At 57.7% G+C, this 12,014-nt stretch overlaps 1 protein-coding gene across 5 annotated transcripts in view; it reads right to left on the bottom strand.

Moving 5' to 3' along the window:
• DOCK3 (dedicator of cytokinesis 3) overlaps nt 1-12,014 on the bottom strand; it is a 300,167-nt gene that overhangs the window by 53,388 nt on the left and 234,765 nt on the right. For all 5 annotated transcript variants that reach the window (XM_077277042.1, XM_077277043.1, XM_077277041.1 and 2 more), the window contains 9 exons: nt 11,339-11,445; nt 10,254-10,425; nt 7,081-7,178; nt 6,817-6,900; nt 6,545-6,645; nt 6,332-6,413; nt 5,430-5,600; nt 1,135-1,327; nt 811-938 (listed from right to left, as the gene is read on the bottom strand). In XM_077277042.1, the coding sequence (XP_077133157.1) occupies nt 811-938; nt 1,135-1,327; nt 5,430-5,600; nt 6,332-6,413; nt 6,545-6,645; nt 6,817-6,900; nt 7,081-7,178; nt 10,254-10,425; nt 11,339-11,445 (1,136 nt within the window). The remainder of the gene's footprint in view (nt 1-810; nt 939-1,134; nt 1,328-5,429; nt 5,601-6,331; nt 6,414-6,544; nt 6,646-6,816; nt 6,901-7,080; nt 7,179-10,253; nt 10,426-11,338; nt 11,446-12,014) is intronic.

The raw sequence follows: 12,014 nt of genomic DNA, 5'->3' as shown, positions 1-12,014 counted from the left end.
GCCCGGGACATAGAGGGTCACACGCGGCCCGGGACATAGAGGGTCAAACACAGCCCGGGACATAGAGGGTCACACAGGGCCCGGGACATAGGAGTCACACGCGGCCCGGGACATAGCGGTCACACGCGGCCCGGGACATAGGAGTCACACGCGGCCCGGGACATAGATGATCACACACGGCCCAGGACATGGGTCACACGTGGCCCGGGTCATAGAGGGTCACACACGGCTCGGGACATAGGAGTCACACGCGGCCCGGGACATAGAGGGTCAAACACAGCCCGGGACATAGATGATCACACACGGCCCAGGACATGGGTCACACGTGGCCCGGGTCATAGAGGGTCACACACGGCTCGGGACATAGGAGTCACACGCGGCCCGGGACATAGAGGGTCAAACACAGCCCGGGACATAGATGATCACACACGGCCCAGGACATGGGTCACACGTGGCCCGGGTCATAGAGGGTCACACACGGCTCGGGACATAGAGGGTCACACACAGCCCAGGACACAGGTCACACGCGTCCCGGGACGAAGGGGTCACCCGCGGCCTGGGACATAGAGGGTCACACATGGCCCGGAACGCTGAGGTCACACTCATCACAGGACATAGAGAGTCACACTCATCCCAAGACATGGGGGTCATGCACATCCCAGGAAAAGCGGGACGCCCACATCTTGGGACACAGGGGGTCATGCACATCCCAGGACACAGGGGGGGGGGGCATGACGCACATGAAGGGGTCATGGACATTCGGGGCTCATGTTAACACTGCGTGTTTAACCCATGAGTGGGTTTCCTCACCGTGGAGCTGCTTTTGATGATGGAGAAAATGCTGCTGAGTATCCCAGAACAGACAAGAAGCTCTTTCTGCTGCCGCAGGTGCAGGTGGATGTGGTGCAGCACAACTGGTAGGAGGATGCGTCGAGCCTCTGTGGGGGGAAAGGACACAGGATAAGCACAACTATTAGGTAAGATACTATCAGGTATTAAATATGAAAAGCCCCCACATGTAGACAGTTTCCCATTCACTCATACCAGAGAAACAAGACCCCCAAACCTGCAGCATCCTAATCCTGACATTGCCATGGGATCTGAGAACAACAACCCCAATCATCCTGGTCGCACCTGGATATGAGAAGAGTCGGCAATCCACAGTTCGGCCAATTGACTGTAACTTCACCACATCCATGGATTGTCCAAGGTGCAGGGTGCTGGGCAGACTGCTGAGCGTCCCGCGTACAAACTCCGCCACCTCTGTCACCGTGAACATGGCCAGCAGCTCCTCAAAGATGGCAGGAAAGGAACTGAGGAGGGCGGCCTGCGGGAAGCAACAAAGAATCACACACCGGAGCGACAACGAACCCCAGACCGGAGCAACGCGACAACATATCCCAGACCAGGGCAACTCGACAGCGTATCCCAGACCGGAGCAACGCGTCAACGCACACCGGAGCAGAGCAACGTGACAGCGTATCCCAGAGCGGAGCAACGCGACAACATATCCCAAACCAGGGCAACGCGACAACGTATCCCAGACCGGAGCAACGCGTCAACGTTCAGCAGAGCAATGCGTCAACGTATCCCAGACCGGAGCAATGCGTCAACGTACACCAGAGCAGAGCAACGCGACAGCGTATCCCAGACCGGAGCAACGCGTCAACGTACACCGGAGCAGAGCAACGCGACAGCGTATCCCAGACCGGAGCAACGCGTCAACGTACACCGGAGCAGAGCAACGCGACAACGTATCCCAGACCAGAGCAACGCGACAACATATCCCAAAGCAGGGCAATGCGACAATGTATCCCAGACCGGAGCAACGCGACAACATATCCCAGACCGGAGCAACGCGACAACGTATGCCAGACAGCGTATCCTAGACAGGAGCGACAACGTGCACCGGAGCGAAGCAAAGCGCCAACCTATCCAAGACCGGAGCGGCAACGTACACGGGAGCAGAGCAACACGACAACGTATCCCAGACTGGAGCGACAACGTACACCGGAGCGGAGCAACGCGAGAACGTACCCTAGACCAAAGCGACAAGACAATGTGCCCCAGACCGGAGAGACAACATACCCCATACCGGATCAACAACGTATCCCAGACCGGAGCGACAATGTATCCCATACCGGAGCAATGTGGCAACGTATCCCAGACCAGAGCAAAGCGACAACATGTCCCAGATCAGGGCAACGCAACAACGTACCCTAGACCGGAGCAACGCGACAACGTACCCCAGAACGGAGCAACGTGACAACGTATGCCAGACTGGAGCAACATGACAACGTATCCCAGACCGGAGCAACGCAACAACGTATCCCTGACCAGAGCAACGTGACAATGCATCCCAGAACGGAGCAACACAACAACATATCCCAGACCAGGGCAATGCGACAACGTATCCCAGACCGAAGCAACGCGACAACATATCCCAGACCAGGGCAACGTGACAACGTATCCCAGACCGGAGCGACAACTTACATTGGAGCGGAGCAACGCAACAACGTATCCCTGACCAGAGCAACGTGACAACGCATCCCAGACCGGAGCAACACAACAACATATCCCAGACCAGGGCAATGCGACAACGTATCCCAGACCAGGGCAACGTGACAACGTATCCCAGACCGGAGCGACAACTTACATTGGAGCGGAGCAACGCAACAACGTATCCCTGACCAGAGCAACGTGACAACGCATCCCAGACCGGAGCAGAGCAATGCGACAGCGTATCCTAGACAGGAGCGACAACGTACACTGGAGCGGAGCAACGCGACAACGTACCCTAGACCAAAGCGACAAGACAATGTGCCCCAGACCGGAGAGACAACATACCCCATACCGGATCAACAACGTATCCCAGACCGGAGCGACAATGTATCCCAGACCGGTGCAACGTGGCAACGTATCCCAGACCAGAGCAACGTGACAACATGTCCCAGACCAGGGCAACGCAACAACGTACCCTAGACCGGAGCAACGCGACAACATACCCCAGAACGGAGCAACGTGACAAAGTATCCCAGACCGGAGCAACGCGACAACGTATCCCAGACTGGAGCAACATGACAACGTATCCCAGACCGGAGCAACGCAACAACGTATCCCTGACCACAGCAACGTGACAACGCATCCCAGACCGGAGCAACACAACAACATATCCCAGACCAGGGCAATGCGACAACGTATCCCAGACCGGAGCAACGCAACAACGTATCCCTGACCACAGCAACGTGACAACGCATCCCAGACCGGAGCAACACAACAACATATCCCAGACCAGGGCAATGCGACAACGTATCCCAGACCGAAGCAACGCGACAACGTACCCTAGACCAGAGCGATGAGGCAATGTACCCGGAGAGGGGCGACGCAACAACATATCCCAGACCAGGGCAACGTGACAACGTATCCCAGACCGGAGCGACAACTTACATTGGAGCGGAGCAACGCAACAACCTATCCCAGACCAGAGCGACAATGTACACCGGAGCAGAGCAACGCAAAAACGCACCCTAGACCAAAGCGACAAGACAATGTACCCTGAGCATATATACCCTATATGTACCCTGAGCACCGGAGCGACACAACAACATATCCCAGACCAGGGCAATGCGACAACGCATCCCAGACCGGAGCGACATCGTACACCGAAGCAGAGTAATGCGACAACGTACCCCAAACCGCAGTAGTGCGATGGACGAGGAAGCGATATACGGCAGCCATAACATATGGTTCAATGTTTGTGGACAATGAATAATCGTATGGAATTCTCCATCTCCGGCCATGTAGAGTAGCATTACAGGATCGGGGCCTGCTCCCTGAACACGATGCAGTGGCGCAGGGTTTGATATTTTCAGGCTATATATATACACACACACAGTATATGTGCCACTCTAATGTTGATGAGCTCCACAATTGTCGCCGCTGGCCTCCTGGTAGCTCTCAGGCGCTGCGCCACTGCTGTCCTCAGATGCTTCGGGGGCTTAGTGCTCTGCTGCAGAGCATTCTAGGACATGGAGTGCTTGCTCCTGGCCGCCATCACAGCAGACCCCAGCATTACCCCAACAATACACTTTTAATGGCCTTACACACAAATTATAACAGTGAACAAATCTACGACAAGGGGTGTGCCGGACAGACGGAGTATACGGGACAGGGGCAGTGCTCAGACGTGGGGTGCTCGCTGCAGCGCTCAGGTGGTCTTACAGGGAGAGGTGAGACCTCTTGGGGATACATTAGGGAGTGGCTTCTGTAACAATTCCCTGATGTGAGGATACCATTGGAAGCTACAGCTGGCTGGTAACATTACACTAGGGGATTGCTATGTAAGCAATTGTCCGAGGTGGAGGTGAGGGAGTGATGGTTCATCCACACAATGGGTCCTGTGAGGGGTGCGGGCGGTGGGATTAGAGGGGAGTGCAGGGGGACTTCAGGGGGCTTTACTTACACAGCAGACTGTCGGTGGGCTTGTAGAGCCCGCAGTCTTTTGGGACTCGGCCTCCCCCGCTCCGCTCACCTGCCCTCCGGCTGCCGGCTGCTTCTGATGTATCGGGGAGGATGAGGAGCAGAGAGGGTGTAGAGGGGGCAGCAGAGAGGGTGTAGAGGGGCAGCAGAGAGGGTGTAGAGGGGCAGCAGAGGGCCGAGGGGGGGAAAGCAAATGTGAAGCAAATATACGCAGTACAGAGAGAAACATCAGAAAGAGTCCACACCACAGCTCCTCTGACCATCGCCCTACTGACCAGTGCTCCAATCACATCCAAAGCTGCAGGCACATAACACGGCACGGCTGGGGGTCAGCTCCATTACAATATAAGCAGAATAGTGAGTGCAGCTCTGGAGGTGACTGGAGCATTAGACATGGTGTAACAACAGAATAGTAAATGCAGCTCTGCAAGTGACTGCAGGATAAGATATGATGTAACAGCAGAATAGTGACTGCAGCTCTGGAGGTGACTGAAGTATTTGTAACAGCAAAATAGTGACTGCAGCTCTGGAGGTGGCTGAAGGATGAGATGTGATGTAACAGCAGAATAGTGACTGCAGCTCTGGAGGTGACTGGAGGATAAGACACGATTTAACAGCAGTTTAGTAAGTGCAGCTTTGGAGGTGACTGGATTATTAGACATGGTGTAACAGCAGAATAGTGAGTGCAGCTCTGGGGGTGACTGGAGTATGAGGCATGGTGTAACAGCAGAATAGTGAGTGCAGCTCCAGAGGTGACTGAAGTATTAGACATGGTGTTATTCAGGGCAGTAATGGTTTCCTACATTCCGTGTAGATTGTAGAGAACAGTAATGTGATCTTCAATGTTGGAGTTTTGATGTGACGGGTGAGATCCTGGTGACATTACAGAAGGTCTGTGGACCCCCAGCCCCGGGGCTCAGTACACGCAGGACGTGGAGCCCCTCGCTCACCTGTGTGAACAGCAGAGTATCGGAGCTCCGCGTGTCCAGACTCAGCACGAATCGCATAGACTGGAACAACTCGTGGATGCTGCAGCGGAACTGCTCCTCCTCCAGACCACCGGTGGAGCGCGCAAAGAGCAAGCGGGACTGGACGATGAACTTAAAGAGATTCTCCAGAGCCTGCGGAGAGACGCAGCACAGATTGAGGGGGTAGCACAGACTGAGGGGGCAGCGCAGACTGAGAGGGCAGCGAAGACTGAGGGGGAAGTCGCAGACTGAACGAGGCAGCGCAGGCTGAATGGAGCCGCGCAGACTGAGGGGGAAGGTGCAGACTGAACGGGGCAGCGCAGATTGAACGGAGCAGTGCAGACTGAGGGGGAAGGCGCAGACTGAATGGGGCAGCGCAGACTGAGGGGGAAGGTGCAGACTGAATGGGGCAGCGCAGACTGAGGGGGACGGTGCAGACTGAATGGGGCAGCGCAGACTGAGGGGGACGGTGCAGACTGAGGGGGCGGCGCAGACTGAGGGGGCGGCGCATACTAAGGGGGTGGCGCAGACTGAGGGGGGCGGCACAGACTGAGGGGGGCGGCACAGACTGAGGGGGGCGGTGTAAACTCAGGGAGCGGCACAGAATGAGGGGGGCAGCGCAGACTGTAAGGGGCAGCACTGATTGAGGGGGCCGCACAGACTGTGAGGGCAGCGCATTGGGGGTGCGCAGACAGAGGGGGGGCAGCACAACCAAGGGTGAGATACAGCACAAGTGAAGTGTCCAAGGCAGAACAAGAAATTGCTGAATCAGAAAAATCTGGTGTGGACTGCACACATGTGAAAATCAACATGGCTGCCCAACTTATAGGAGCGAAGCCCCAGTAACGCCATTGCCCCCTGTATTCCCGACCTCCGCTCCTCACCTTCATGGCCTCCTGGATGTGGTCCTGCCTCACCAGATCCGCGGATCTCTCCATGTACCATTTCAGGCACCGAATCAGCTCCCTGCAAACAGGAAAAAAAAACAGAAATGTCAAATGCTGGACAAGAGAGACCCCCAATGGCCCCCGACATCATGAACATCAAGATCCAGGGGCCCCATCCTCCCACAGCCCATCATGTAGACGACCTCCCACCTGTAGGCCAGCGCTCCGGCGAAATGCTTCTGTATGTACAAGTCCAGCACCGGGCGGAAGTGGAAAAACTTATTATCCCGCAGCAGATTAATGATGAAAACCTAGAAGGAAACACAGGAGATGAGCAGGAAAATGAGGAACGGGACTGCAACTACTCCCTGTTATCAGCCATTACTGGGGGAGGTGAGCGTACAACATAAGACTGCAAACTATTACTCCCTGTTATCAGCCATTACTGGTGACTGTAGGACGGTGATGGGATGGGTTCTCACCAGAGACTGGAAGACGAGCAGGCCGTACTTCTCCGTGTTATCATCCAGGATGACAAACAACGTGTCCAATATGTCCTGCAAGAACTAAAACAGACAGTGATTTCCTCGTAGAATTTGCATCAGAGGCTTCACCCCAATATATTTACATCCCCATCACACATGGCGGGGAGCTGGCAGGGTACGAGCATCTTCACACCTGTCAGCAGAATACAGGCTGCCGCCATCGCTGCTGACAGGATGAGAAGCAGCTCCGGCATCTCGTACCTTCACGATCTCCTCCCCGCTCACGTGCCGCAGACGCCCCAGAACGTCCAGTATCCGATCGGGGTACGCTTTCCACTTCAGCAGAGCCAGCAGGTCGACTGCAGGATAAAACAGCACAGTGTGTAGTCAGACACAGGAGCTGGCGTCGGGGGGGTCTGTATACACTCGGAGCTGGCGTCGGGGGGGTCTGTATACACTCGGAGCTGGCGTCGGGGGGGTCTGTATACACTCGGAGCTGGCGTCGGGGGGGTCTGTATACACTCGGAGCTGGCGTCGGGGGGGGTCTGTATACACTCGGAGCTGGCGTCGGGGGGGTCTGTATACACTCGGAACTGGCGTCGGGGGGGTCTGTATACACTCGGAGCTGGAGTCGGGGGGGTCTGTATACACTCGGAGCTGGAGTCGGGGGGAAGGGGATCTGTATACACTCGGAGCTGGAGTCGGGGGGGTCTGTATACACTCGGAGCTGGTGTCGGGGGGGTCTGTATACACTCGGAGCTGGCGTCGGGGGGGGTCTGTATACACTCGGAGCTGGCGTCGGGGGGGTCTGTATACACTCGGAACTGGCGTCGGGGGGGTCTGTATACACTCGGAGCTGGAGTCGGGGGGGTCTGTATACACTCGGAGCTGGAGTCGGGGGGAAGGGGATCTGTATACACTCGGAGCTGGAGTCGGGGTGGGGGGGGGTCTGTATACACTCGGAGCTGGCGTCGGGGGGAGGTCTGTATACACTCGGAGCTGGCGTCGGGGGGGGGGGGTGCTGTATACACTCGAAACTGGCGTCGGGGGGGGGGGGTCTGTATACACTCGGAGCTGGCGTCGGGGGGGTCTGTATACACTCAGAGCTGGTGTTGAGGGGGTCTGTATACACTCGGAGCTGGAGTCGGGGGGGGTCTGTATACACTCGGAGCTGGAGTCGGGGGGGGGGGGGGTCTGTATACACTCGGAGCTGGAGTCGGGGGGGAAGGGGGGTCTGTATACACTCGGAGCTGGAGTCGGGGGGGGGTCTGTATACACTCAGAGCTGGAGTCGGGGGGCGGGTCTGTATACACTCGGAGCTGGTGTCGGGGGGGGGTCTGTATACACACTCGGAGCTGGTGTCGGGGGGCGGGTCTGTATACACTCGGAGCTGGTGTCGGGGGGGGTCTGTATACACACTCGGAGCTTGAGTCGAGGGGGGGGGTCTGTATACACTCGGAGCTGGTGTCGGCGGGGTCTGTATACACTCAGAGCTGGTGTTGAGGGGGTCTGTATACACTCGGAGCTGGAGTCGGGGGGGTCTGTATACACTCGGAGCTGGAGTCGGGGGGGTCTGTATACACTCGGAGCTGGAGTCGGGGGGGGGAAGGGGGGTCTGTATACACTCGGAGCTGGAGTCGGGGGGGGGGGTCTGTATACACTCAGAGCTGGTGTCGGGGGGGGGTCTGTATACACACTCGGAGCTTGAGTCGAGGGGGGGGGTCTGTATACACTCGGAGCTGGTGTTGAGGGGGTCTGTATACACTCGGAGCTGGAGTCGGGGAGGTCTGTATACACTCGGAGCTGGAGTCGGGGGGGGGGGTCTGTATACACTCAGAGCTGGAGTCGGGGGGGGGGGTCTGTATACACTCGGAGCTGGAGTCGGGGGGGGGGGGTCTGTATACACTCGGAGCTGGAGTCGGGGGGGTCTGTATACACTCAGAGCTGGAGTCGGGGGGGGGGTCTGTATACACTCGGAGCTGGAGTCGGGGGGGGGTCTGTATACACTCAGAGCTGGTGTCGGGGGGTCTGTATACACTCGGAGCGGGAGTCGGGGGGGTCTGTATACACTCGGAGCAGGAGTCGGGGGGGTCTGTATACACTCGGAGCTGGAGTCGGGGTGGGGGGGGGTCTGTATACACTCGGAGCTGGAGTCGGGGGGGTCTGTATACACTCAGAGCTGGAGTCGGGGGGGTCTGTATACACTCGGAGCGGGATTCGGGGGGAGGGGTCTGTATACACTCGGAGCTGGAGTCGGGGTGGGGGGGTCTGTATACACTCGGAGCGGGAGTCGGGGGGGAGGGGTCTGTATACACTCGGAGCTGGTGTCGGGGGGGTCTGTATACACTCGGAGCTGGTGTCGGGGGGGGTCTGTATACACTCGGAGCTGGTGTCGGGGGGGGGGTCTGTATACACTCGGAGCTGGAGTCGGGGGGGGGTCTGTATACACTCAGAGCTGGTGTCGGGGGGTCTGTATACACTCGGAGCGGGAGTCGGGGGGGAGGGGTCTGTATACACTCGGAGCTGGAGTCGGGGTGGGGGGGTCTGTATGCACTCGGAGCGGGAGTCGGGGGAGAGGGGTCTGTATACACTCGGAGCTGGAGTCGGGGGGGGGGGGGGGAAGGGGGGTCTGTATACACTCGGAGCTGGAGTCGGGGTGGGGGGTCTGTATACACTCGCAGCTGGAGTCGGGGGGGGGGGAAGGGGGGTCTGTATACACTCGCAGCTGGAGTCGGGGTGGGGGGGTCTGTATACACTCGCAGTTGGAGTCGGGGGGGTCTGTATACACTCGGAGCTGGTGTCGGAGGGGTCTGTATACACTCGGAGCTGGTGTCGGGGGGGTCTGTATACACTCGGAGCTGGTGTCGGGGGGGTCTGTATACACTCGGAGCTGGTGTCGGGGGGGGTCTGTATACATTCGGAGCTGGTGTCGGGGGGGGGGGGGTCTGTATACACTCGGAGCTGGTGTCGGGGGGGTCTGTATACACTCGGAGCTGGTGTCGGGGGGGTCTGTATACACTCGGAGCTGGTGTCGGGGGGGGTCTGTATACACTCGGAGCTGGTGTCGGGGGGTCTGTATACACTCGGAGCTGGTGTCGGGGGGGGTCTGTATACACTCGGAGCTGGTGTCGGGGGGGTCTGTATACACTCGGAGCTGGTGTCGGGGGGGTCTGTATACACTCGGAGCTGGTGTCGGGGGGGTCTGTATACACTCGGAGCTGGTGTCGGGGGGGTCTGTATACACTCGGAGCTGGTGTCGGGGGGGGGGGGTCTGTATACACTCGGAGCTGGTGTCGGGGGGGGTCTGTATACACTCGGAGCTGGTGTCGGGGGGGTCTGTATACACTCGGAGCTGGTGTCGGGGGGGTCTGTATACACTCGGAGCTGGTGTCGGGGGGGGGGGTCTGTATACAGTCGGAGCTGGTGTCGGGTACCATTCTGTGTGAGCTTCGTTGAGGAGAGCTGTGTAGAGATGCAGAATGTCTCCTTCGGGCTGCGCTGGAAGATGAGACTGGATGGGATGTTGGGGCAGCCGCTCAGGTCGTCCTTGCAACAAGGAAGCCCCAGGTACAGAGCGTGGTTATTGAAGGTGCTGCTTTCATCACACTGTGGAGAAACAGCCAGTCAGAGGACAGGGGCGGCCCAGTAGGAGGCAGCGGGACAGGAGCGGAGCAGTCGGAGGCAGCAGGACGGTAGTGGCGCAGTAGGAGGCAGCAGGACGGGAGCGGAGCAGTAGGAGGCAGCGGGACAGGAGCGGAGCAGTCGGAGGCAGCAGGACGATAGTAGCGCAGTAGGAGGCAGCAGAACGGGAGTGGCGCAGTAGGAGGCAGCAGGATGGGAGTGGAGCAGTCGGAGGCAGCGGGACGGGAGCGGAGCAGTAGGAGGCAGCGGGACAGGAGCGGAGCAGTCGGAGGCAGCAGGACGGTAGTGGCGCAGTAGGAGGCAGCAGGACGGGAGTGGCCCAGTAGGAGGCAGCAGGATGGGAGCGAAGCAGTCGGAGGCAGCGGGACAGGAGCGGAGCAGTAGGAGGCAGCGGAACAGGAGTGGAGCAATTGGAGGCAGCGGGACGGGAGCGGAGCAGTAGGAGGCAGCAGGACGGAAGCGGCGCAGTCGGAGGCAGTAGGACGGGAGTGGTGCAGTCTCTCAGGCAGCGAGGCAGTAAAAGGCGGCAGGACGGTAGTGGCGCAGTAGGGGGCAGCAGGACAGGAGCGGAACAGTAGGAGGCAGCAGGACGGGAGCGGAGCAGTAGAAGGCAGCGAGACGGAAGCGGCGCAGTCGGAGGCAGCAGGACGGGAGTGGAGCAGTAGGAGGCAGCGAGACGGAAGCGGCGCAGTCGGAGGCAGTAGGACGGGAGTGGTGCAGTCTCTCAGGCAGCGAGGCAGTAGGAGGCCGCGGGACGGGAATGGTGCACTAAGAGGTAGTCGTGTGCAGTCGGAGGCAGTAGGACAGGAGCGGCAAAGATTGGCGACAAGATGGGTGCAGAACTGTCAATGGCTGCGGGGATAGAATAAGTTCCTACCTTGTATACGTAAAGTTCATGGATATTGTCAGACAGCGTCGTCCCATCATCTCTCATCAGCGGGGTGAAGGAAAACCCAAAGAGCTTCTTCTCTCCTTTGTCCTTTGCTGTAAATGGGGGAACAAAGGAAGGGTACAGTCTGGTCAGAGGCAATGAAGGTCTGAGGTTTTTATAAGCGCGTTCTGTAAAACGCCTGTGACACTGAGGTGACAGCCCGAATTACTGGACCTTTAATCACCAGACTCGTCACCCGCCTGCTCTCTGATCTGTTCACCATTAGGCTGGAGTCATACTAGTGATTTTAAAATCGGTCCGATCTTGTCCTGCAAAGTCAGACGAGTGTAAGCAGGGGACATGCGTTTTATTATGCGAGTATAACGCGATTTTCACACCTAACATCCGATTTACAACTGACGGCAATGCGATTTTAACAGCAGCTTATACATAGAACAATTCTCTCTGTCATTTACACATTGTTTTGAAAGGAACTATTCTTCAAAACACACAGATAGATAAAAAGAGGGCAATTCATCTGCCGCTTACAGCAAAATCACTGCAGGAGCCGACAGGATAGAAGAGATGGATTACACACAGTAAATACACATAGAATAGATATATAGATGTCAGTGACATATACAATTAGTACAGTCTGTGTGTGCAGCTTACTGTACATGTA

This window comes from Ranitomeya variabilis, chromosome 8, assembly GCF_051348905.1.
Source record: "Ranitomeya variabilis isolate aRanVar5 chromosome 8, aRanVar5.hap1, whole genome shotgun sequence".
Classification (NCBI taxonomy): Eukaryota; Metazoa; Chordata; class Amphibia; order Anura; family Dendrobatidae; genus Ranitomeya; species Ranitomeya variabilis.
Note: the sequence above shows the minus strand (reverse complement) of the source record. Positions and strands in the feature narration are given on the sequence as shown.